This window comes from Arvicanthis niloticus, chromosome 1 (genome assembly GCF_011762505.2).
Source record: "Arvicanthis niloticus isolate mArvNil1 chromosome 1, mArvNil1.pat.X, whole genome shotgun sequence".
Lineage (NCBI taxonomy): Eukaryota > Metazoa > Chordata > Mammalia > Rodentia > Muridae > Arvicanthis > Arvicanthis niloticus.
In genome coordinates this window covers 164,504,969-164,532,952 of record NC_047658.1, presented here as the reverse complement: position 1 = coordinate 164,532,952, position 27,984 = coordinate 164,504,969, and the positions used below count along the sequence as shown (strand labels likewise).

The window sequence follows — 27,984 nt, the reverse complement described above, 5'->3', positions numbered from 1 at the left end:
TATTACAGATATATTTTCCTAACTTTGTGTGTACCTGTTGGATGTCTTTATTGTATTAGAATCAGGTGACTGTTACAGAGTTTGATAGTCGACGCATGGGTCTGCTGCTTTTCCTTCTGTCCTGGGATAATTACATGGTGATGCTGTGAGCATTCATGTGTCCACATGACTCTAGTCCTTTAGTAAAGAAAGTGCTTCATGGTCCTTGTGCATCTGGCTTCTGAGAACTGGCTTCCATCCATCCCCTACCCTGGACAGCTACTTCTTTCTTACTTTTGCTGTAAGAAAAACTTACACTTAGATCTAACCATTCTAATGAAGCTGACTTTTAATAACGTTAAAGGAATTAATACTAAAATGAGAAGAGCAGCAGAGAAGTCATGTGTGTACATGTCCTCTCACTGTCCACCCCACCCCAAGAGTCCTGTTTGAGCTTCATGTCAAACACACACACACACACACACACACACACACACACACGTTTTATATACACTTTAGACATTTTAAAAATCCAGATTCCCCATGAGATTTGCCTGAGTCCTTTTTCTCACTTTATATGATCTCTGGTTCCATCCATTTTTGAGCCAATAACTGTTGGGAGCCGACTTTAGCAGAAAGCGGCTAGATCAACTTTGCAGCCATCTGGAACCATATACCCTGACGAAAGATTTGGTTTTCAATAGCCTACAACAGCTGAAGCACACTCTGATATCCCACATATTTTGTGTTGCTGTTTACTGGCCCCAGCTGCAAGGTGCACGTGGTAGTCACGCCTGCAAGGCAATGCGGTGCACGTGCTGTCCACGCTATAGATGCCTGTAAGGCTTACGTCATATCAACACCTGCAAGGCACGTGGTATCCACACGCCTACAAGGCACGTGGCAAAAGCCTATAAATAGCTCAGAATTCCCTTCAATAAACGAGACTTGATCAGAATCTCTGTCTTGTCTCCATTCTTTGCGTCTCTTCCCCTTTATCCCCACTCTCTCTCTCGCTAGACCCTGACCCTCGGACCGGAACGGGCAGTACAGGCTGCAACAGTTTGGCGTCCAACATCAGGCTCCAGTAAGCGCAACAGTTTGGCGCCCAACGTGGGGCGTTCGCGACAGTTTGGTGCCCAAGCGTGGGGGGTTCGCAACAGTTTGGCACTCAACGAGAGGCAGCGGGAACGAGAGACCCAGTGAGGGACTTTACGGAAGAAGAATCTGTTGGTTGCCGCAGGAATCTGCCGCATTGAGAAAGGTAAGAAAAATGGGACAAGAAATTAGTCAACCTGAATCCAAAATTAGTCAGCTTGAATTCAACTCTCTGTTTCGGTTTTGTTTGCTGCTCACATGTGTTAATTTTCTGCTTTTGTTCTTGAATGCTGTCATTTTGGTTCAAAATAAAAAGAGGCGTAAGTTAGAATCCAAAATACAGCCAAAGGTTGATGACAATTTGTCAGAGCCAGATTGTGCTGACCGAGAGGAAGAGGAAGTTAAATTTTATGACGCTGAAATGCCCTCTTTCTATGTGCCTCCACCTCCAAGTGCTCCCCCAATGGAGACAATGGTTGTAGATCCTAAAAAGGAGTTACAGGACAAAATTACTACCCTTAAACAACTGATAGAGTTAGAAAAAGAGTATCAGGGTTTAAGTAACCAGTTACAGAAATTAAGGACAGGGAAGAGGTCTCAAGAGACTAACTGTGAAAATCCCCCGGATTTTCATGTTCCTCAACCTGGTGTCCAAAGGCAGTCCCTATCCTCTAGCTTTAGTTCAGCTACAGATCAGCCAGAGGAGGGAGACGCTAAGGCTTTCCCTGTATCAGAGACCAGAGACGCTCAAGGGGTTGCTTGGAGACATCACACAGGGTTTAATTTTCAAATTATTAAAGAATTAAAAAATGCAGTATCTCAATATGGTGCCACTGCTCCTTTTACTCTTGCAATTTTAGAATCTGTTGCAGAGGAGTGGCTAACTCCTAGTGATTGGAATATGTTAGTGAGGGCAGTTCTTAGTGGTGGAGACTATCTTATTTGGAAATCAGAGTATCATGAGAATTGTAAAGAGACAGCTAGGAGAAACATTCAGGCAGGCAATGGTTGGTCCTTTGATGCCTTAGTAGGAGAAGGGCAATTTGCTTCTAGTGATAACCAGATGCAATATGACCCAGGTTTATATGCTCAAATTCAAAATGCAGCCATGAAGGCTTGGCGTAAACTCCCGGTAAAGGGAGACCCTGGTGCATCTTTAACAGCAGTCAGGCAAGGGCCTGATGAACAATTTTCTGACTTTGTTCATCGATTAATGACAACAGCAGGGAGGATTTTTGGCAATGCAGAGGCAGGTGTAGATTATGTGAAACAACTTGCATATGAAAATGCTAATCCTGCCTGCCAAGCGGCCATTAGACCTTATAGGAAAAAGACAGACCTTACGGGATATATCAGACTCTGTTCTGACATAGGTCCCTCTTATCAACAGGGCTTAGCTATGGCAGCTGCTACGCAAGGAAAATCTGTAAGAGATTTTTTGGCAAATAAAGACAGAAAGGCATGTTTTAAATATGGTAAGCCTGGACACTTTGCAAGAGATTGCAAAGTAGAAAATGAGTTAAGCCAGAGACAGCCCAGAAAACAGCCTGGGCTCTGCCCACGTTGCAAACGTGGAAGGCATTGGGCTAGTCATTGTATGTCTAAAAGAGACGCACAAGGTAACACCCTTTTCTATGATCAGGGAAACGGGAACAGGGGCCAGCTCCAGGCCCCGAACCGACACAAGCCAAAACAGGCTTATGGAGCAGTCAGTGTCCTACCAGCAAATACCAATCCCTTTCTGAACTTAGTCGAGCAACACCAGGAAGCGCAGGACTGGACCTCAGTTCTGCCACCCACACAGTATTAACCCCAGAAATGGGACCTCAGGCTTTACCCACTGGAGTGTTTGGACCACTCTATCCAAATGTGTTTGGCCTGATAGTGGGAAGAAGCAGTACTACTATGCAGGGATTACAAATTTTTCCTGGAGTTATAGATAATGATTATCAGGGTGAGATTAAGGTAATGGCGCAGGCAATTCAGAACATAGTCACCATTCCTACAGGAAAGAGGATAGCTCAACTATTGTTACTTCCATTGTACCCTACTAATCACAAATATAAGAATCCTAAAAGAGGGGATCAAGGTTTTGGTTCCTCTGATGCATACTGGGTACAGCCTATAGTTAAACAAAAACCTATGATGACAATCTGGCTAGATGGAAAGGCATTCCAAGGCTTGGTTGACACAGGAGCTGATGTGACTATCCTAAAACAAAGTGATTGGCCTGCTACCTGGCCTCTGACCCCAACCTTAACCAATTTAAGGGGTATTGGCCAAAGTCAAAATCCACTACAAAGCTCTAAGGTGCTAACGTGGAAAGATAAAGAAGGAAATACAGGAAATATACAACCCTATGTCATCTCAGGCCTTCCCATTAATCTCTGGGGCAGAGATCTGTTATCCCAGTTGGGATTGATTATGTGCAGCCCTAATGAAGTAATCATGGCTCAAATGGTAAACTCTGAGCTTTCCCCAGACAAAGGATTAGGAAAAGGTGAAGATGAAATTATTCATCCTACTGAAGTTTATGGTAACAATGAAAGAAGAGGCTTGGGGTATTTTTGATGGGGGCTACTGATTCAGCTGCACCCCTAGGACGTTGTGCGGATCCCATCACCTGGAAAGGGGACTCGCCCGTCTGGGTGGATCAGTGGTCCCTAACCACCGAAAAATTACAAGCTGCCCAGTTGCTAGTGCAGGAGCAATTACAGGCAGGGCATTTAGAAGAGAGTAACTCTCCCTGGAACACCCCAATATTTGTCATTAAGAAAAAATCAGGAAAGTGGAGATTGTTGCAAGACTTGAGGGCTGTTAATGCAACCATGATTAAAATGGGAGCCTTACAACCTGGGCTGCCCACACCGGTGGCCATACCTTTAGGTTATTATAAAATAGTTATAGATTTAAAAGACTGTTTTTTTACTATCCCCTTACATCCTAATGATAGAAAACGTTTTGCTTTCAGTATTCCCTCTATAAACTTTAGAGAACCTATGAAAAGATATCAATGGAAGGTATTGCCTCAGGGTATGGCTAACAGTCCTACCTTGTGCCAAAAGTTTGTGGCTTCTGCCATAGAGGGTGTTAGAACTATGTGGAAGCAAATTTACATGATTCATTTCATGGATGATATTTTGATAGCTGGAAAAGATGGAAAACAGGTACTCCAGTGCTTTGATGATCTTAGAACAGCTTTACAGACTGCAGGGTTACAAATAGCACCAGAAAAGGTGCAATTACAAGACCCATATACCTATTTAGGATTTCAGATTAATGGTCCAAGTATTATTAATAGTAAAGCCACACTGAGGACTGATTCCCTTAAGACACTTAATGATTTTCAAAAACTACTGGGAGACATTAATTGGCTAAGACCATATTTGAAACTTACAACAGGAGAATTGAAGCCTCTGTTTGATATTCTCAAGGGAGATCCTGACCCTAAATCTGGCAGGGCTCTAACAGAGGAGGGTAGAAAAGCCTTACAGAAGGTAGAGAATGCTATTTCATCCCAATTTGTAACTCATATTAATTATTCTAAGCCTTTATATTTTCTTATTTTTAACACTAAACTAACTCCTACTGCAGTTTTTTGGCAAACTGCACCCATATTATGGGTTCATCTTCCCTCATCCCCCAAGAAGGTTCTTAATCCATACTATGCAGCTGTAGCAGATATGATTATGTTAGGCAGAGATAACAGTCAAAAATATTTTGGAAAAGATCCTGATGTCATAGTACAACCTTATACAAGGCATCAGGTTGATTGGCTTATGCAGAATTCTGAAGTCTGGCCTATTGCATGTGCCTCATTTGCTGGTCAGATAGATAATCATTATCCACCAGATAAATTGGTTCAGTTTTGTAATCATCATGAATTTGTTTTTCCATCTCGTACTGCACATGAACCTATCAAGGAAGCATTGCTAGTTTTCACTGATGGTTCCTCATCAGGAACAGCTGCTTATGCCTTTAAAGATCAAGTAATCTCCTTTGCTACATCATCTGTGTCAGCTCAATTGGTTGAATTACATGCTGTTATTGCTGTGTTTCAAGCATTTCCAAATCAACCCATTAACATTTATACAGATAGCTCATACATAGCTCAGTCTATCCCTCTGCTAGAAACTGCTGCACAAATAAAGCATTCCTCAGAAGCAGCTGATTTGTTTTTACAGTGCCAACAATTAATTTTGAGGAGAAAGTGTAAATTCTTTATAGGACATCTGAGAGCCCACACTGGGCTACCAGGTCCTCTCTCTGAAGGAAATACCAAGGCAGACCTAGCTACTCGAATAGCTGCAGTGACTTTACCAGATCAAAAATCTAATTTGGATCAGGCCATAAAGGCTCATGAGTTACATCACCTTAATTCTAAAACCTTAAGAGTTATGTTTAAAATTACCAGAGAACAAGCTAGACAAATTGTCAAACAATGTCAATCATGTGTTAAACTTTTACCAGTTCCTCATTTGGGTGTAAATCCAAAGGGACTGATACCAAACAGTATCTGGCAAATGGATGTTACTCATTATAATGAATTTGGCAAGCAAAAATATATACATGTATGTGTAGACACATACAGTGGTTTCATCTATGCAACATTACAAACTGGAGAAGCAAGCAAGCATGTGATTGCTCATATGCTTGCTACAATCGCTGTAATGGGTGTGCCTAAACAGATAAAAACTGACAATGGCCCAGGTTATACAAGCTCCAGTTTCCACCAATTTTGTGAAAGATTGGGAATACTACATAAAACGGGTATTCCATATAATCCATAGGGCCAAGGTATAGTAGAAAGGGCACATCAAACCATTAAATGTCAATTTGAAAAAATTAAAAAGGGGGAATGGTATCCTACCAAGGGATCCCCCAGAAATATCCTTCATCATGCACTCTTCATTTTAAATTTTTTAAATTTGGATTCTGAAGGAAAATCTGCTGCAGATAGATTCTGGCATCCTGATACAAAAAAAAAAATTTGCAACAGTCCTCTGGAAAGATCCATTAACTGGAACCTGGAATGGGCCAGACCCAGTGCTTATCTGGGGAAGAGGTTCTGTTTGCATATATTCCCAAACTGCAGATGCTGCACGTTGGCTGCCAGAGAGACTGATTAAACAAATAGACAACAATAACAAATCCAGGGAGGAGAAACCCCCTGAGAAGCGTATTTTTTCTTCACAGGAAACATAAAGATGCTTCACAATTGCCTTCAAATTGGAACAGATCAACGAGTAAACCTGACTTGGGAAGTTATCAGTGCTGAAGGAGACATCACCACCCATATCTCCAGGGTGGCTCTATTGGACTCTTGATTCCCTGACTTATGATTTAGTGGGGAACTAGGTTGTTTTAGATTTAGTGGGAATTTAGATTAGGAGAAAACCCACTACCACAGTTACTATAGTTGTTTTTTGGGTTTGAGATTGACTAGAGCAGGAACAGGGATTTCCTTAGTTTTCTTTAGATCAAAGCTATGATCAGTTTTGTATTTATATAGATTTAGATTCTGATATAAGACATTTATAAACAGAATAGAAGAGGCTTACACTTTTTACTCCTCTGATAGAGGGAGTTATGTGTTACCCTTAAAAAAGAGTGTTGCTTTTATACTGACTGTTCAGGCATTGCTAAGTCTTTTGTCTCTTGGGTTAATAAGGTTCAACAAACTGATGGCTTTTGTACGAGATACTATACAAATGAAACCCATACAGGTCCACTATTACAGGCTGGAAGTAGGGGACTCTGAAACCTCTGTCATCAAGACTGATGAGGATTAACCCCTAACTTACGACGCGCTAAGCCGGATAGTCAGTGACGGGTAAGAGAGCATACCGAGACCCTTGCCCCTAAAAGAAGGGAGGCCTCACCATCCTAAGACAGGAGCTCAACCAATGGCTGTTGAGTATCCAAGGACGGGAAAGGGAGGCTGGGGTCCTTTGTTCCAACCTAGGACAGGCACGGTTTCCGTAAGTTTTCCCAGCCTTCCCTTTTGAAAAAAAATTTTAAAAGGGGGACCTGTTGGGAGCCGACTTTAGCAGAAAGCGGCTAGATCAACTTTGCAGCCATCTGGAACCATATACCCTGACGAAAGATTTGGTTTTCAATAGCCTACAACAGCTGAAGCACACTCTGATATCCCACATATTTTGTGTTGCTGTTTACTGGCCCCAGCTGCAAGGTGCACGTGGTAGTCACGCCTGCAAGGCAATGCGGTGCACGTGCTGTCCACGCTATAGACGCCTGTAAGGCTTACGTCATATCAACACCTGCAAGGCACGTGGTATCCACACGCCTACAAGGCACGTGGCAAAAGCCTATAAATAGCTCAGAATTCCCTTCAATAAACGAGACTTGATCAGAATCTCTGTCTTGTCTCCATTCTTTGCGTCTCTTCCCCTTTATCCCCACTCTCTCTCTCGCTAGACCCTGACCCTCGGACCGGAACGGGCAGTACAGGCTGCAACAGTTTGGCGTCCAACATCAGGCTCCAGTAAGCGCAACAAATAACAATTTTATTTTACTTTTTTTTTGGGGGGGGGGGAGGGCTCATGTAACCCAGGCTGCTCCAAAGTTACATGTTAGAGGATAACCTCTAACTCTTCAACCTCATTAAGGCTGAATAAAACTCTATTGTGTGTTAATACTGCATAGTCTTTACCCTTTCCTCTGTCGATGGGCGATGGGCGTCTGGATCCTCTCCCTGCCTTGGCTATTGTGAACAACTGTATTAAATGAGCAAGTACCTCTTGGGGGAAAACCAGCCTAGCAGTAAGTGCTTGATAGTTGTTGAACAATTGAGCAAATTGCTTTTGTTAAAACTTAGGTGAGAGAGCTTGCAGGTAAAGGGAAGTAGGAAGTGACCTTCAAGGCAAGGTGAAGGTTGACAGGTAAGAACTCATTAGGAGGCATCCAGGAAAACAGTGGAAGACAGTCCACTCAATGCTTTACATTGTGGCCGAGGTTCACATGGCAGCACAGAGTATTTCTCACCAAGGTAACAGAACACAGTGAGTACAAGGCCGGCTGGCGCCTGCTACACCTTTGCTTCATGAAGGGTGAGCTGCTTCCAAGGACAGGTGGTTAAAGACTTCTCTGATGCAATCCTGAATTAAAATCTCCTACCTGCAGATCTGGTTTCCTGGGTATTTGTTACAGTGACAGAAAACTGATGAGGACAGCTCCTTCATCTCAGAAATGGCCATGGAACCACAGTACACTGTAAGCGAATGCTTTGTCCAATTCAAGGAAGGCTCTGAATTTTATTCAGAACTGAATGGGGGAAGAATCGGTAAGCAACACTATCTATTATCAAGTTTAATCTATTAGAATCATTAAGCCAAATGATGCCATCCTTAACAACCACCAGAAAACAACTTATGTCCTTTATTTATAGTCAAAAATTAGTGCAATCTGTGTGGTATTTGAATATCACACACTAGGGCAGAATCTTAACTCACCTGATCGCACAGCCTCTGCTATGCCTTCAGATCCACGTCTACTGCATCCTGTCTTCTCAGCAGGGCTCATCTCTCTGTGCTGTGGCCTGTCTGCAAAGGCCCAATTATGCATCCACATGAGCTTCTCTGTCGACAGTCTCATTTTTGAGCAACCTTTCTCCTATAAGCGACATTCCTGGTGGTTCTGGAGGCTGAGTGTAGCTGCAGCTCTGGGATGAGAAGTGGCTCTTGCTGATCACCTCATACGTAAGAACCCAAACGTCATGCTTCATTCTTACAGCTGAATGATATCTGGACCAGCCCCTTGTGATGGTAAATTTTAAAATGTGTTTTAAATTGTTTACATTTATATCTGCATATGAGTGTTTTGTCTGCATGTGTGAATGCATGCAGGGCATGGGTCCTGCCTGCTATAGGTAGCAAGGGGTGAGGAGAGTGGGGAGGGAATCTCTCTCTTGTCCATAACACCACAGGGCAGATAAATGGTGGGGCCGGCTCTCTCACCCTCATGACCTTGAGGACAGCTCTCCTGTACCCTTTGTCACCAGGGTAAGCTCTACTGCTGTCCAGCAAATGTCTTATTGCGTTGTCCTACAAATGGCTGTCCTCTCAGGCTGGTTTTGTGTAGGTCTAGCCTGTAAATGCCAACTCCTTAATTTAAAAGGAGGCTGCAAAGACCTCACTGTTTTATCCTGGGGATGTGAATGACTCTGACCCAGGGGTACACTGTCTTTTGGCTGCACTGTTGTACTGAAATCTTCTAGTTGGCCTTTTCTTTAGGGCTGGCAAGATTCACTGGATAAGAAGATTGACATCTTTTGCTTGGAGTGGTGGTTCTCCATCTCACACATATCACAGTCACCCAAATGTTCTTAATGCTTTTAACAAGTTCTAAAGGACAGTGATGCCACTAATACACAGATCTTCATCTGTCTCCTACAGGGCACCCAGGCCTCAGCACACATTCTCCAAGTAGATGAGAGTCAGCATGGCAGCTAACAGGAAAGGTGCTTGCCTTGCAGCCTGAGGACCTGAGTTTGGTTTCTGCTCCCTATGGTGGAGGCACAGAGCCAGTCTGAAAGGTGTCCTCTGACTTCCATATGTAAGCCCTGGAATGTAAACTCACACCATCAATACAATTAAACAAACAAAGTAAAGTAAAATCGCCTCCCAGGGTTGCAAGAATTCGTTTCCAACTAAGATGGAGGGTGGGATCTTGGGATTCAGTGCTTGTGTGTGGGAGAAAGGAGGAGGGAGGAGGGAGGAGGGAGGAAGGAGGAGGGAGGAGGAAAGAGGGTGTAGGTGACCACACCCATGTTGTATGGAGGCCAGAGGAGGATGTCTGGTGTCCTTTCCAGGTCCATGTCCTTGAGGTGGGGTCTCTCACTGAACATAGGATTTAACGTTTTTCAACTAGGCCGGTTGACCAGTGAGGCCTGGCTGTCTTTCTTGTCTGTCCCCTGTTCTAGCACTCAGGTTGCAGGGTGCGGGTCCATGCCTGGCTGCTAACTGGGTGTCTGGATTTCAGCACTCCTAAGCTGTCAGTTCTGTGATTTCAGGCTTGGGGAAAGACACCAATTACATCTACATGGGGAAGTCTGTTCAGTTTTAACCTTCCTCAGCCATGGGTCTGAGATACAAACCACACGTCTGAAAATTTGGTGACTCAAAATAAGAAACAGCAATCAGTGAGTAAACAGCAATCATTTGTAAAGAATGTCAGGACCAGGCTGGGTATGGTGGTGCACACTCTGATCCCAGCACTCAGGATGCAGAGGCAGGCCAGCCAGAACCACACAGGGAGACCTGTCTTAAAAGAAAATTCCCACAGCCTGTTATCTCAACCACAGTATCCCATGCTATTCTCTGCTGAACAACAACTAAACAAAGATGATTAATAACTGAGCATAGACCATCAGGATTATGTAGCAACCTTTATAGACAGTGTTGCAGGAAATCTACATAACCCAACAAAATGAAAATTGTCTTATTCTTTTGTTACCATTAGAAAATGAACTCACAGGAGTTACAGGCCAAGGCCAGAGAGCAAAGGCAGAGTCAGAGCAGGGCTGAGGTTGCCTCAGTGGCTGGCACCACAAGATCAATTTGAATTAGATAAAGTGAATGCAGATGAATATATTGGCTCTGAACTCAAAAGCCCAAACTGATTTTATAATGTAATATATCTTATTTGATTTTAAGTTTCTTATAGGCTGCACCACTTAGAAACTCATACAGCACCTACCAGAAAACTTCAACAAATGCTTATTAAGTGCTATTAGAATACATTTAACAGTTCCATAAATCCGTGTAAGAAAAAGTATATTGAGTATTATAGATCCAGAGTAAGTCACGAGACAGATTTCTGGACAAGGAAATTTACATGACAGAAAAATCTTTCTGAGGTACAAAGTCCTTATATAACCTTACCTTTATCTCTTAAATAAAAGCAGCCAACATGTGAACCAGCAGGTTGGCTTCCCAAGGGTCCTGGATCTTCTTGACTTGGCTGTAAGCCAGGTGGACCCTTCCTTCCCCCAATGGCCTCAGCCAGGGTTTTATCACAGAAGCAGAAAACAAGTGAAAATGGCAAGTATCTCTAGTGACTGACGGCTGCCAGCTTCATCCCACCTCCTGAAGTCCCCACAACCCCCAGAGCACCACCACTCACGGAGAGCTCCAACAATAGCAGTGGAAGACGACACTTCCTCCCCAACCCATGACGGGTGTCCACCATTGAGCTCAGCACTGTCCAGATACAGTCATCTGTATCGACAGGGACATGCCACAGCCACGACAGACACTTCATAGAGTAACTGTACTTGATGAGTCAAAAATTCATGAATAAATGTTTGAGAACGAATAACAAACACCAAATAAGAGAATGTTGTTGGCTAAAAGTGCTTAACATTTATTAATTAAGCTCCTTTGAGGTTAGCAAAGGTGGAAAAAAGTATACTGAACTAATTTTAAAAATATTGTTAGACATATTGAAAAATCATGTAATGTTGAGAAAATATAAACTACACAGAGATACAAAATTTATACTTGGAAAAAATTGTAGTGGAAAGTAAAGAACAAAAGGTTGTTTTGTTTGAGGTGGGGCTTTTCACTGTCGCCCTGGCTAACCTTGAACTCCTTCTCCTGTTGCCCCACCTGCAGAAAGGCAGGATCACAGGCAGAAACCATCATTCCCTCCTGAACCAGTCTTTTACAAGGTTTGTCTTGCCCAAACTTGAGCCCCCAAACCAATCCCACCAATTTTGTTAAACCATCCTGCTTAATGTGATACTAGAGAAATCCAGCAGGTGGCGCTCATATATTTTTCTAAATATGGTGCTAACACAATTGTTTAAACTGGATTGCAGATCAGAAAGACTGAACCAACCCACAGAAGCAAATACATTTTGAAATTTCCTATTACCACAGAGAAACAATGCTTTTAAGGGACTCAAGTGCACTTTCATAGCTCGCGAGCAGCATGCCATGTTCAGTTTCTAGTCTAGCAGCTGGTGAAAAGCCGGTGTTCATAACTATTATCTGTCAATCAACAGCTTGATAATGGAGAGCTGAACGTGACCACTGAGAGGCTTACAGACTTCCTCCATGATGGTATGTGGGATCATTATTCTTTCCTAGTTCATTTTATAGTCTGTTCTACACAGAGAGGCTCTGGAATTAGCAAGGATCATCACTACCTGTTTTCCAGTGAGTAAACTGGTTCAGAATTAATGAGAAGAAGATAGGGTGATTCAACCCAGAAAATCATCAATGAATGGAGTCGGATTAACTAGAGAATCAATTTATATTAATATATGTGGATGAAATAAAAAACCAATTCAAACCACATTTTAGCACATAGGTTTGAATATTCCCTATATGCCAGACAGAGACTGCTGTGTCCTGAGAGAAGAATGGAGTACAAGATAGTGGCCCTCCTAAAACTTAGAGTTTAGTGATAATAACAGAAAAGAAAAATGAGAAAGACATTAAGATTGGACTCAAAGGATGGGAGTTAAGTGGAGGAGTTGTGTTACAGCTTCAGAGGCTACAAACAGGAGGCCCTTCATTTTGGCATGCAGTTTCTGCAGTTCATGGATGGGTCCATCACTTTGGGTCTGAGGTTCAGCTAAACATCAGGGCAGAAGGAGGGAGAAAAGAGACAGGAATAAAGTTTAAACTTCACATTCATCTCCCACGTACCTACTTTCTCCAGAAAGGCTTCACCACCTATGGTCTACCATCTTCCCAGAACCGAGCACAGGCATCTACAGCAGGCGATTCCTGATCAGTCACAGCAAGTGTACAACAACCTAAGACTGTCTGAAGGAAGCCATCTCTGAGGATGTCATTTCATCTGACACTTGACTGACAGAAGCAGGTGCCAAACAGGGATGGGTGATGGGAAGCCTTCCAAGCGCAGAACAGCTCATGAGGCGTCCCCAAGGTCAGAACAGGTTGGTCCAATTCGGAGAATACAGAGCAAGCCCGTGAAGCTGAAGAGGAGTATGTAAGAGGAGAGGGGCCAGTCTGGAGCCAGGATGGGCAGCCGATGAGGAGAGGGGCAGGCCTGGAGCCAAGATCTCGGCAGCTGATGCAAGATGGAGAGAGACTGTAAGTGGGGAAGCTGGACTGAGCAAGAACGCTTCAGTTAAGTCAGCTGATTCTTTTGTATGCTGTCCTTCTGGAACGTGTCTCAGTCTGCACTCCTGCCCACCTTAGCGGACTGTCAAGGATGAGAACCTCTTACCACCATTGCCATCCTTAGTACTTATCAATGACCACAAGTTAATGCTAACACACGCACGCGCACGCGCACGCGCACGCACACGCACACACACGTCTGTAAAAAGTCTAACCAAGGAGGATGGATGAGTATTGTTTTCAAGAGATTCTCAAGTCAGTTTCCAGCAACATTCCAGCCTGTTCTGTACTGAGGGCAATAAGAAGATATTTTCAGCTAGCTGAAATACCCATTTGCTGATCATGACTAATTCTGTGATTTCTAGAATTAGAGGCTGGTTTAAGTAACTGTTCAAGCTTCTCTGACAATAGCTGTTGGGTAGATTTTCAATTCCAAGCAAAATTTTAAAATCTTTGAGGTATGTTATCACTGGAATCTGAGCAACTGAAGTGTAAATAAAGTGTAAAAACTTATAGCTCTCTGTGACCTCACACTAATGAGACCACCAACTCAAACCTCAACCCTGCCTGTAAAGCTGCAGTACTTGCTTGCTGTGTACCGAGGCACTCAAAAGCATGCTCCGATGCCACTGGTTAAAGATGTTCTTAGGAATACAGTCTCCGTGTTCTGCAAACTTTGACGGGCACTGGATTTACAACTTCTACAACACTGGCCGTGTGCCCCACCCCCCAACTCACACAGTAGGGACTTCTTATTCAACACCCACAGAAACCATTCCAATGACAATGTAATGGTGGCTTTAGTAACCGCCAGGCTGAATCCAGAAGTATTCATTAGTGTTGTATTTGCATCTATTAGATGGAGATTAAGAGGATTTTATTTTAACAAGATTTTATTTACCAACTAATTAGGATGGCAATTTATTACAAGTATGAAAATAATGAACTTAGAATTGTGAGAGGCGTGGAGTTCTGACTGTACAGAGAAAAACAAAAGCATTTCTCCTGCTTCAGGGCCTCAGAACAGCTCCTATGTCACTCATTGCTATTAATTTCACATTTCACTTCCTCTTATTTTCCCCGACGTCTGAATCCTGGTGGTGTTGATTTTATACAGACTTTTAAAAGACAAACTTGCTATGTATCAGAAGCAGTTGTTTAAATATAAGCACTCAATTCCGACAGACAGCTCGGTACTTTCCACAGCAGCACTGGGAACGCCCCACCGGCCTGTCTCTGGTGTGCTCTCCTGCCTCCTCCAGTCAAAAAAGGCGCGCTCTACTGTGTGCAGGTCGTCCTTGTGTTTAATAAACCTGCGCCTCCACCAACAGAAACAGTGAATCGGGCTTCTCCTGCATGGAGGAGGGGCCTGATACAATAGCCTTCATGGGTTATTACTCAGTTGTGCATTATTTATTTCATATCTGCAGTGAACTAAAGAAAATGAAGCTGAGTCCCCAGTATGATTCTTTGACTCTTAGACGGAGCCAAAACAAAACAAACAAACCATTTAACTTTAAAATTCGATATCCACAAAGCACAAAATCAGATAACTATGCATTCCTACGTCAAGCATTTCCAGAGATAACTGTGCTCCATTCTTACATTAAAATAAAATAAAACAAAACAAAAATCTGTTGTATTAAGATAACAAGAGCAGAAACCTCTAAGACTTAATCCCTGCTCCAGGCTAATGACATGAAATATTTTTCACTTTTAGTTCATATCCTAAAAAAATCCCCTTGACTGAAAATGTTCTGAACTGGATTCTGAGAGCCAAACTTACATTTTTTTCAAATGGCAAAGACTGGAGAGAGGCAGAACAAGCAAACCTGGAGGCCCAGGGTAAACAGAGCAGCTCCAGGTGCTGAGGCTCACTAGGATGCCGAGCAGACCCACAGTCCAAGCTTTGTAGCAGACATTTGCTACAGAGCACCCCAGCCTGCCATACCCACGCCTAAGTTTCCTTCATTGCTCATCATGTCCCTGAACTGCTACTTGTTTCTGGACTGCAAATAAATGATGTATTCATCATAGTGTGACATAGTTATTGATGGGTGCAAAATAGAAAGGGACTTTGTCCTTGGCCAAAGCTGAGAAGGGGGCTTGGCCAGAGTGTGCTGTCTGTCCGTCTGCAAGCACCGAGCATGCTGTCGTTCACAGCAGAGCTCCCACCCACAGTGAGAACCCCCGCTTCACTCTGCTTCCTGGTCCTAACTGATTATACTACAATGACCTCAACCTTCTTTTAGGCTTTTAAAATCTCATCCTTGTTTTAGCAGGCAGGCAAATGCCCTTTAATCTTTGTTTCTTTTACCAAGGAAAATGTGTTCTGAACAAAACGAGGAGGCGGCAGCCATGTTTGGCTGCACGACCGTAAAGCTCTTTCTTCTCTTTGCATCTCCTGCCTTTCACCACTAAGGTCTGAGAAGAGGCAGGAATCCCCACTATGCATGCGCCACAGCCTATGACCTTGTTGCTATTTTTTCTCTAGCCAAGTGGCTCCCTCAATCAACAGGAGAACATGCAACAAGCTATACATTCTAATAGTGTCCAGTAGAGAGGTAAAAATTAGAAATTGCTTCTTGAAAGAAGTAGGGTGACATTAAAGACCCATGGCAGCATGGCAGGCCAGGCACGTACAGCGGTGGAATCACATGGGTTAGTGGCACTTTGCTCATGACTAAACGCACAACCAATTTAACGAATTTACTTAATGAATACTCACTTGATCACAAACTGCCTCTCTCTGTAGTCATCATCTCACTTCCAGAGTAGTGAAATTCAGTCTGAGACATATTTATATGCACACAATTTCAGTTAAGTTTCCTTCCAAGACGTTTATGACTTACAAATAGGTAAAAGGAGAAGAAAGCAATTGGAGAAGGCCTATGCCAGTGGGGCCACTCGGCTTTACCCCACGGCGGCTGCTGGCTGCTGGTCCTCGGCTTCACAGAACCAGCCCTGGGGACACAGTCCCAGTCACACGGGCATACTAACCCATGGCTGCTGATGGCTGCTGGTCCTTGGCTTCACAGAACCTGTCCTGGGGACACAGTCCCAGTCACACGGGCATAGTGCCATACCTTTGACTATGTGAACAGTGGCTTAAATCTTGAGTTATTTATTTCATTTTAAATGTGAAAACAGCAAGTCTCAGTCCTTCTCCCAGTCCTTCTCACAGTGTTTCTACTCCTGTCACTGAATATTCCACCTACAGTTCCACAGGACAGGCAAGCAGATGACAGTCATGTAAGTGGCAGTCGATTCTGCACAAGTCCCACTGTGTGGGAACAGCACAGCAGGGCATCTCGAGGCTATCCCAGAGTTTCACTCTACAGAGGGTGTGAGTGGACAGGAGTGTGCACATAGATTCACTCAACTTATGAACATTATGTAATAGCCACAGACCTAAGGAACCAGTGGTGAATGTCTGCAAATACCTCAGACTTTAAAGCTCTGTAGACTCACACAGGAATGAAAGGCCTCAAATGATCACTGTTGACAGACATTTTATGATTGGAAAAAGAAAAAAAGAATAAAAATCAAAAGTAAGCACTCTTCGCTGGCAGAAATGGCACCAACAAAATTGAATCAATAACCTGAACATTTCTTTTTGTGTATGTTTGACAAGACCTAGGGTAAGCTACAATAAAAAATGAGACAGACAGATCAGAAAGGACAGACCACCTTAAGAAGCCTGGAGTTTAGTATCTTCTTTCTTTCCCTTTAGAAACTGCATAAGGACCCCTTAAGAAACAAGATAAAACTTCTCATGTATGTCCACAACAGAGTCAGTGCTCTCCAGCTCTCCTCACGTCCATGTGGAGATCTGCTCTCCAGGCCTCACTCATGTTTGGTTCCATGATGCTCAAGTTGGATGGCTCTTCGGCTTGAGGAGTTGTTGTCCTGGGGATCCTTTGGTGCCAGTGTCTGAAAAGTAAACATGCAGCACACATCTGTAAGGGACAGCTCGTTCTGATGTGCACACATCTGTAAGGGACACACATCTGTAAGGGACAGCACACTCTGATGTGCACACATGTCTGTAAGGGACAGTGCGCTCTGATGTGCACACCTCTATAAGGGATAGCACACTCTGATGTGCACACACATCTGTAAGGGACACATGTCTGTAAGGGACAGTGCACTCTGATGTGCACATGCACTCTGATGTGCTGCTTCTCAGCCCAGGGTCTCGGACATGCTTGGTGAGTGTACAACTACCCAGCTGCACAGCCAACCCAAACTCATTTCTTAAAGAGATCAGATCACATTACCTAAATTTAACACAGCAATAATTCTGAGGATTTCTGACTCAGGTTTTCCAAAGTTCTTGTAGATAATATGAATCAAAACATAATTCTAACAGTTTAAATAAGCAACCACTTAGAGTATTTAATGCCATCTAGTCATTAAGATATAGTATAGCAAAGCCTGTGCTCACTTGTACCTTGGTCAAGGGAGAGCTGGAACCTGAACTCCTACAGCCCTCAGATCATGGCGGGCTGGAGTAGAAAGCTCGGGACTCAATGCAGTTAGCATGGTTCCTGCCTGCTAGAAGCAGAGGTGAGCAAGCCTTAGACACCAGGGCAGCTGCCCTCCACAGCAGAACTGTCTCAGTGGAAGGATGGAAGGTCGGATGTGTTAGCACTCAGTGTGAAACCATTCTGCTTTCCATGGTGACAAGCTTTATGGAGCCGACCCTCCTGGAGTTTAAGACACCTCACAGCACCTGCTTTTGCTCTCTTGCATTTGGGGTTTGCAGAGGTGCTGTGCCCTAGTTAGAGCCTGGCTTAGCAGCAGCCGGGACTGTTGGACAGGGGAAGAGCGGGCTTACCGACCCCAGAAGGTCTACTTCTGTTTGGAGAGCTCTGCACACACTTTCCATGTCTTCTGCTTTATAAAGTTCTAACTCCCTTTTGAGCCTGTCTTAAAGTAAAATCACTCTGTTAGTTTGATATTAAACTCTTACAATAATTTTATCACAAATAGAGTGGCAGGTTTATAATCTAAAAAATATCAGAATTCAAGTTGAAAACCAAAAGTATTTAGAAAATTTTATTCTATGACTCTAAATGAACTACATAGAAGTTTGAAAAGAAACCTTCCATAAAAATAAGGCAGAAAATAAATCTCAGATAAGGCACAGTAAGGTAAGAAGTGCTACAGGCTTCTGCGCAGTTTTCCTGAGAACTTAAACACAGCTAAGCAGGTCTTTTGGCTTCCTAGATCCTAACGCCAAACTTAAGTAAAGAAATTACTTGTGACATCTGTTTTTGCTCTAAAATTAAAGATAACATATAATACGTATATAATTAAACTGTACGAGACTAGAATGAAACATAATTTTTTATTTTTACCAATTGTGCCTTTAATTTTTGAATAACTTATTGAAAAAAAAGATTATTTTTGTCTGAATTTACTGTGGAAATTAGAGAAGAAGCTCTCTTCCATCTGAAGAATAATGAATGACTAATGATTTTATCCCACAAAGAAAAACATCGTCCAAAGCCCTGGGCTGTGTCGAGGGTGGAGCATGAGGCCTGGCCTTACCTGGTCTGTGGGAAGCTGAGGGCAGAAGCCACAAGCAAGAATGCTCTCACCAGGCCAAGCAACTCATCAGCAGTAAGATGGCAGATACAGCCACCTCACCCTTGGCCAAGCCCCAACCCTCAAGGAAAAGGTGCTTAGATCAGCTCTTCTCCCTGCCAGCCAACAATAACCACTCCAAGTCCTCTCTAGGGCAGCCTTAGCACATTCAGACCCACTGTCTCCACAGATGCACAGGAACTAAACAACAAGCTCACCAAGCATTACCAAGCATCACCAAGCATCACCAAGCATCACCAAGCATCACCAAGCATCACCAAGCATCACCAAGCATCACCAAGCATCACCAAGCATCACCAAGCAATAAAATCTGTACAATCAACAGAGGCAAGAAGCAGGCAGCATCTAAATCTTAAAGAATTACAAATCTACAAGAAACACACATACACACACACACACACACACACACACACACACACACACACACAAAACGGGCACAAAATAAGCATAAGAAAACCTCAAACTCTTAACAGGTTATTTGTAACAGCTATCCAGTGTCTAATAAGGATAAGAGATATTGTCAACTGTGTCAATAACAAGGGACACACCAAGGACAATACAAGGGACAGCCAGGGGAGGTTAAAGGTCATGGCACTCCTGGGGCAGAAGCAGGTGGAGTTCTCAAGAGAGCCACCCCCCACCCCCCACCCCTACCCCCCCACCCCCCCACCCCCCACCACTTGCATTTGGGGTTTGCAGAGGTGCTGTGCCCCCCCACCCCCCACCCTCCCCCAAGCTCCATAGTGAGACCCAACTCAATAAGGAAAGGGAGAAAGGAAAAAGTGGGGAGGAGGGAAGACAGGAGGGAGGAGGGGAGGGGAGGGGAGGGGAGGGGAGGGGAGGGGAGGGGAGGGGAGGGGAGGGGAGGGGAGGGGAGGGGAGGGGAGGGGAGGGGAGGGAGTTCGTTGGCACTGTACTGCCTGATGCAGAACAGTTCATTCTTCCTTTGGCCCACATCCTCATACTTAAAGTTTTATGGAGTTTGGGTGGGAAACACGTACACCTGTATTACTCTTTAAGATGAAAATCTCTTATTTTTTAGCTGGCAGGTTACAGACATTTACACATATTTACATGTTAAAGACATTTACATATATTATAGTTGCTTATATGGTAGGATTCAAAATAAAGTTTTTTCTAGTTGTTTTCTGTTTATTCTATAAGTTTCCCATTGTTTCCCTTCCCTTCAGTCTATAATGGGGGTGGTTATTGTCTCCTCTACAGCCTTTTTATTACAGCTACTTTTCTTTCTTTCTTTCTTTCTTTTTTTTTTTTTTTGAGACAGAGCCTCTCAGTATAACCAGCCCTGGTTGTCCTGTACTTGCTTTGTACACCAGGCTGGCCTTGAACTCAGAAATCCAACTGCCCCTGCCTCCCAAGTGCTGGGATTAAAGTTGTGCACACTTCTACATCCAGGCTTTATTATACTTACTTTAAAATGTTTACACAGCTGGAGTTTACAGCACACACTTGGCACTGTTTTATGGAGTAATACGACACTACTGCACTTACAGAGAAAAATGTTGCAGCAATACATTTTCAATTTTCCCCTAAATTTTTTATTCTATTACCATCACCAGACATTTTTCATATATTATAAATCTAAAATATAGGGCTAATATTTGTCTCTGTTGTTTCTTTTCTAAAGTGACTTACACTCACAAGGAGCCTTTATATTTACCCATGCCCAGCTGCTCCTGGAGCTAACTCTACCTTTCTATTTGGAATCCCACCCTACCTCCTGGAAACATTACTGTAGCCTCGTCTTCAGTGTGCTTTGTACTGTCGAGGAGTCAATCAACTCACGTTTGCCTCAACTATGTTAAGTGGACAGCTCTCACGGTCAGTCAGTATGACATGTCCTTTCTGTCTTCTGGTCACCCCACTTTAGGTCAGAGGTCCCGTTCCTCTCTTCACATTTAGCTAATGTGTCTTTGCCTCTTTTTTCTTCTTCTTTTCTGAATAATTTTCTCTTTATGTCAGTTTTCCAGAGATTTAAATTTGTGTGTATAAGTTTAATTTCTTAAGATGCTTCTTGCACCATCTGAGCTCTTTGTATTGTGCTTTAAAGTATTTCATTATTTTCATAAACTGTCTTGCTATGATCTCCCTCACACGTGCAATGCTATGGACGAACTGCAAATGTACTATGCTTAACTTTAAAAGCAGAGCCAAAAGGCCACGTGGCACATCACTGTGTTTCCATCACTAGTGTTAGAGAACAGACAGGGCCAGTGGAAAGCAGGCAGAACTGTAACATGAGAGAAGGTTTGAGCTGATCAAAGAAAGATTCTGAGTGTGGTGCTGGTTACATGTCCGTGTTTCTCAGCTCACAGGCATGTGTAACCAAAAGGTGAATTTTGCTGAATATAAACTAGATTCACTACAACATGCTAAGTAGGAAATAGAAAATGTTACATATGTTACATATGTTACATTTAACTAGGGCACTAAACACATAAATTCAGATGACAAGCCTCAGAAAGACTACAAAGGCCCAGAGGAGTGAAAGCCATGTCAAACTTCCCCCAGGAAGGGAAGGTACCCTCCTCCACCCAGATGGGAAACACTACCGATAGGTCTGGGCCTCCCTCACAGCTGGACTCCAGAGAATTGAAAGAGGCTCTAAAAGCCAACAGCTTGTTAATTCTTTTGAGTGGAAAGATCTTTTTATTTTTTTAAGCTAATGATCTTTTGTTTCTCCAGGGCTCTTAATTTAAACTTCTTGTCTTGAAAGTTTAAAGTTACTTCCATGTAAGTTCTCATAGTTAAATGGGATTTTTTTTTTTTTTTTTTTGGCTTTGTCTTGTTTTTAGAAAGTTTTAAAAGAACCACATTGTAAACAACGCCTTTGGAAGTCCAATAAATAATTCACAGATGACATAATTCAGTGTAGAGGACAAAGCTAAGAATAATGGGTAGCTCCCTCCTAAGGTAACCAGGATATTGTTATTTAACCCTGCAGATGATGCCATACTCAACACAAAAACCTGAAAAACAAATGCAGTGTCACAAGGAGGGGTGCCGCACTGTCATCAGTTTAGGTTGGCTTATTCTGTGAGCATGTGGCTCAATCCCACAATTTCATAAAGCTGACAGCACTAACTACCAAAGAAAGAGCTGCTCAGGGTGCAGAGCCTAAGAGTGCGGAGCCTCTGTGAGACTCCAGTCCCGCCTAGAGCCTCCTCTGAGGTTCTGTGGGTCAGTAGATCTGCTCCCTAAAGTAAAGTTTTATTCTATCTGATACACGCACTAATTTGCTGCACTCAGAGACCTTAGACTCCGGCCCCACTTAGCTCAGACCCTCCAACATCTCAATGTAAGAAGTCCTTTGCTTCTTTGGGCTGTTTGATTTCTTATATGTCTTCCTCTAGTGTAAGTGTCCAGGGTTATTAAATTGCATCCTATGTGAAATCCTCAGTACAACTCTCTATTGGGCCTGGAAACAATCTTAATTATTTGAAACAAATATATTATCTTTTAAGGTGCTGAAACCACTTTGAAATACAAAAATGTATCTCTGATAAAAACTTTAAAACAATAAAGTTGACAAGATACAATTTTTTATTTACATGTATGTCCGGCCCCATGTAAGAGTCTTATTTGCTGGCTGAGGTCAGGGAAAATGACACTTGTTTATCAACTTTAGTTCCTAATGTTTTCTTCCTTTTTTAACTTCCAGAGCTTGTGCCTTTAGTTATTTTCTCTACACTAATTTTAATAGTATATAATTTTAATAGTATGAACTAAAATATTTTTTAAACTCTATAGAAAATAACTGAAGGCATAAAAGCTGGAAGAAAAAAGAAAAAAACTTCAATTTTCAGATGATACAACTATATATATGCAAAGTTAGTGAAAATTAGTGCAAAGAAAATAATTTAGGAAGTTGGCAAAATATAAAACTAGTATACCTAAATAAATAGACTTTATTATCATTGATATTGGTAAAGATGACTTTTTCTCAGATAAGACGTCATAAAAATGTTAATAATTCTAAGTTAAATTCACTGCATGTGATCACAATAAAAGCACAAACATGTTTTATCCCCCTTGGTATAAGGCAAGTGATCTGTAGTATGGATGTAATTTTATGGGGGTTTCTGCCCCATTCTAGCCTGTATAGCTCCTGATAAAAGACACAGAAAGCTGGTGTTTTCATTACAAGCTGTAAGCCTACACTGGGTAGGTCCTGAGCCAGTCTGACCTACACTCAGCCATAGGCTCCATGTTACTTGCCAACTGAGTTTTGCTGTGTTTGCCCTGCTCCATGTGTGTCCTCAGAGTGATTTTCTCCTGGTCACATGCTCATGGTCCATCCTGCCTTGTGGTGACCCCCTTTTTCCCCCTTTCCCTACTCCTCCTGGTCCCTACATGAGAACCCCCATTTGATCTCAAGTTCTGCTTTCTTCTTGTCTCCTGCATAGCCACAGGCTTTAGTTTTTTATCATCCAGTCAAAAATTATTGGGGAGCATTCTTTACAGCACATTGATCAATACAATGCCCATGTCCAGACTACAACCTGATCTTGGAGCACAGAACTCGGCATTTGGATATACAGTATAAGACCAACCCCAACACTGCAGGTCACATAGAAAAAAAAATCAACAAGCTCTGGAATGTTGAAAAACAATGCTAACTATTAAGTCCCACTGTTAACCTTTGATAATTAAACAGCATAGCACAGCACAGCACTGCACAGCACTGTACAGCACTGCACAGCACAACACTGCACATCACAACTCTGCACAGCACAACACTGCACTGCACTGCACAACACTGCATAGCAAGCACTGCACAACACTGCACAACACTGCATAGCAAGCACTGCACAGCACAACACTGCACAATACTGCACAGCATAGCACTACACAACACTGCACAACACTGCACGGCACAGCAACACTAGACAACACTGTACATAACTGCACTGCACAGCACTGCACTGTACAACACTGCACTGCACAGATCACTGCATAGCACTGCACTGCCCAGCACAACATTGCACTGCCCAGCACAACACTGCACTGCCCAGCACTACACAACACTGCACAGCACTACACAACACTGCACAGCACTGCACAGCACTGCAATGCACAACACTGCACAGCACAGCACATTGGGACAACTCAACAACTTGCAAATGGATCTCAAAGGTAGAACTGGATCTGTACTTCACAGCATATCCACTCAAAATGGATCAAATATTTATATGTTAAAAAGATAAAACCATACAGGACAGGGCAAAGGCTCAGGTAAACTCCTTTATATAACAGGCGGATAGAGCTTTAACTATGATTCAAATACAAATGAGATTTAATTTAAAAGAAAAACATTTTAATTAAGCTGTGTTAAAATTTTATATCACAGAAACTGTATGTATAAAGACTAAAGGAGCCTACAATCTACAAGAAATATCTACTATATATATCACAGATAAAGACCAAGTGCTTGTCCGTGATTTCTGTAAAAGAAACACAGGAGGATGAGCCAGAGGCTAAGGACAGCGGTAATACATAACAGTGAGCAGAACTGCTCGGAAACATGGAGATAAAGGCGGCCCCTCTGTCTGTTTCTTCACACATTGCTTTAATTTTTGAATCATGCGGATGTTTTCAACATTTACCAGGTAAAGCTCAACCACACAACTAAGAGGAAAAGCCATTACTGCTCAACATAGAATAGCACGTGAGTTAAAAGACTTGAGTAGCATACACAGGATGTGGTTCAGTGCTAGAGCATGTGCCTAGTACAAGTAGGACCCCAGCTTTACCCTAAGTTCTCCTGGGAAGACAAACAAGACCTAAAACACATTAATAAAGCAAAGGAACTACAAGACATGAGTAGAGATTCAGTTGAGATAGATTCTGAAGGGAAAAATTGGAAGGGAAAACCTCAATAAATCAAATTAAAAAGTCAATGGAGGCTGGGCATGGTGGGGTATACCTTTAACTCCAGCACGTGGGGCACAGGCAGCACTGAGCAGGCTCTTTCCCTGGGCAGATGGCCCTGGCTGTACAAGGAATCTGGCTGAGCATGGCACTAGCACAAGCATGAGTAAGCAGTGCTTCCCCATGGTTTCTGTTTCATGTTCCTGCCATGACCCCCCACAATAATAACCTGTGACCTGGAAGTATAAACCAAATAAATCCTTTCCTCCCTAGGCTGCCTTTTGTCAGCATTCATCACAGCAGCAAAGATGAGAAGAGAACAGTGTGTTTCTCTGTTGATTTCCACAGGACGTTTTGCAGACTGGACAGCCTCCGGAATCAGTCTGACAATGCTACGATTACAGGTGTGCACCACTGTGCACCAGTTTCCTATGTGGAAGCCAGGAGTCCACCCCAGATCTCATGCCATGGGGCAAGCAATTACTGAGCCCTCTCCTAGCCACCAGGCCATCTTTTCTACTTTCTATGAGTTTTCCATGGCCTGACTTTCTTAATGTATTTCTCTGTATTAATTTATATGGAGACTCTACTGGCATGAGACTACTAGAGACCATGAGAACATTCCTGATCTGAGCAGCCACCTAGGACCATGTAGATGTCCAGGGGTGGGGCAGAACTGACTGCACCCCTCACTGGCTGCAGCATCTGGAGAGCTAGCCCCATCTCTTACTAGTGGCAGCCCTTTGGAGACTGGGCCCTGCACCTCGCCTGGGCAGCACAGTAGGACATAGGGGAGGGCCCTACATAGCAGGGGCACAGCCTCAAGGGTGAAAGCACAGGAGAGCTGGTCCCCAAGGTCCTGAAAGTAGGGGAGCTGTTCCTGGCCCTCACTGGTGGGACAACAGGTCCTGTAGCTCACTTGATCAACACAGTGGAGTTGGCCTTAATGGCAAAGGTGTGGTTGGGAAATGTGCCCTTCCTGCCACTATTACATAGCATAATGATTTCTGAGCGTCAGCCCACCTTATTGGGCAAATTTCCTGCAGATAAATATGAAGATGAACTTTCATAAATTAATGAATGCTGTTTAGATGAATTAATGACTTTATAGAATTTTGGATTTGGTGCAAATATTTTTAGGAAGAAAGTTTAAGGAAATGGTTTTAGCTGTTTTGCCAGAAAGATGTAATAAAGTTAGAATCAAGAACAGACTGTGCCCCCTCCTCATAGAATAGCAAGTGAAGGCTGCATAATAAGGAATACAATGAGCTTTAATAAATTGGACTAAGAAGAGAACTGTGCTTGGGACTGATTTGTGATCAAGGGAAAACATTCCTTCTAGGTCAGTTCCAAGGATGAGGCCACAGATTGCACTATAATAAAACAAGGCCATGTGGAACTGTTGCTTTGAACTTATAATGAGCTTATAGAATGAAACACTGGTTTAAACTTACTATCAGCATCCTTCTGTAACTCCACTTTTGCATAACATATCATTTATGAGGTAATTTTCTGAAGAACTTTTGTGTAAGAATATATAAAAGAGGCTGAGAGAAGAAATAAGGTGTGGCTGTTGGGGCTCTGCTCCACCCACCAAATGTCTGTTTGTATGTATGTATGTATGAACATATGTGTATGTATGTATGCCATGTGCACTTGTGAAACTGATGAAACAGGTAGTTGAGCCTGACCAGTGTGTGTGTGTGCACGCACACATGCTTGCCTGACTTTCTTCCTTCCTTTCATTTACTCTCTGTCTCATGAAAAGTTCACAAACTCCAAGCCTCTTGCCTGGCCACCAAGGGGCCCTTGAGCTTAAAGAGAAAAGAATAGTTAAGATTTTTCCTTACTCCCTGCTACTATCAGCAGGAATTAAGTTGCCAGAGGACACCAGCTTGTGGCCCCAGAGAAAGAGAGTTAAATTGCCAGAGAACACCAGCTTGTGGCTCTGGAATAACAAGAAAGAGTTAAATTGGCAAAAGTCGGCAGCTTTGGCCCCAATTGCTGAAACCATATCCTTTTTGCTGCCTTCATCAGGAAACTGGATGCCAGGCTAGCCCCTTGACAGTTGAGCCTGCCCCAAGGGTGTGAAAGAAGGAGAGCTGGCCCAGCCACTGACAGGCTGCAGCACTTGGAAGAGTGTGCCCCACACCGCCACTGGGCAGCACAGTGGATCTGGCTCTGGAGTCATGGGTGTGGGTGAGCAGGGCTTGAGAGCATTAGAGCAGGAGAGCTGGTCCTAACTCTTGCTGGAGGTGGCACTGGGTGGTCTGTCTGGAGCAGTGCTGAGAGCTTGCTCTGGTGGGTGCGGATCTGACTGTTGTAAATACATGTGAGCACACATGCTCATGTACAGACACACAGACAGAAAAACGTATGAACCTCAATGGGATGCTCATACAGCTTTAACAAGTTGTCATGTGCCGGGCGGGCGGTGGTGGGGCACACCTTTAATGCCAGCACTTGGGAGGCAGAGGCAGGCAGATTTCTGAGTTCAAGGCCAGCCTGGTCTACAGAGTGAGTTCCAGGACAGCCAGGGCTACACAGAGGAAACCCTGTCTCGAAAAACCAAAAAAGAAAAAAAAATTGTCATGCTTTCAGCTTTTACTGAGTTTTTCTTCAATCAAAATATCCTAATCTCATAATTTAAATATGTATACATATTTGGATGAAATATGTATGTAAAATGTACATTTGCCAGTGCATCTGTTAGAGGGGTTGGGAGTATTGCTACCCCATAATGTGTCTGCATGTGTTATAAACCTAGGGTCATCACTGCCCTCTCTGACCAGCTGAACAGTGACTTTCATGGCAGGGGCTACCAAATGCCTTTGCTACTGCCTAGAAACGTGTCAGAATCTCTCATTAGCAGATGGAAATTAATTTTTGTGCATTTCCATTGCAAAAGCTCTTCATAAACCCACATTGTCTTTTAAGTGTTCGGGGGGGGGGGGAATCTCATATTGACTTTGTAGATTTCTTTCTAACATAAGCCTATTGCTGTACCAATCATACAAATACTAGTTATACAACATGCAAATCACCCAGGGAAGAAGTTTGACTGGCAAAAGAAAAAGGCCTGCCACACTTAAAATGATCTATTTTGTTCTTTGTACTATTTAGAGTGGAGAAGAAGGAACAAAACACTGCCACAGTGGCACACATATGTACTCCCAGGAAGTACACATGTGTAATCCTAGCAGCTAGGAGGTGGAGGCAGAAGGAGGCAGGAGAATTGAGTTTTGCAGTCAACTTGACTATATAATGAGATCCTGTCACAAAAATA

At 43.1% G+C, this 27,984-nt stretch overlaps 1 protein-coding gene and 1 long non-coding RNA gene across 2 annotated transcripts in view; one reads left to right on the top strand and one right to left on the bottom strand.

Moving 5' to 3' along the window:
* Positions 1–8,123: 8,123 nt before the first annotated feature.
* On the top strand, positions 8,124–15,183 carry LOC143439463 (uncharacterized). The gene is made up of 5 exons (XR_013107690.1): positions 8,124–8,380; positions 8,610–8,861; positions 11,712–11,767; positions 12,104–12,161; positions 12,766–15,183. It is a non-coding gene; the product is annotated as an uncharacterized LOC143439463 (long non-coding RNA).
* Ccdc172 (coiled-coil domain containing 172) overlaps positions 11,442–27,984 on the bottom strand; it is a 50,957-nt gene continuing 34,414 nt past the window's right edge. The window contains exons 7-8 of the mRNA XM_034490109.2: positions 18,034–18,121; positions 11,442–17,126 (exon numbers count right to left, since the gene is read on the bottom strand). Coding sequence (XP_034346000.1) covers positions 17,040–17,126; positions 18,034–18,121 — 175 coding nt within the window. The 3' untranslated portion in view covers positions 11,442–17,039. The remainder of the gene's footprint in view (positions 17,127–18,033; positions 18,122–27,984) is intronic.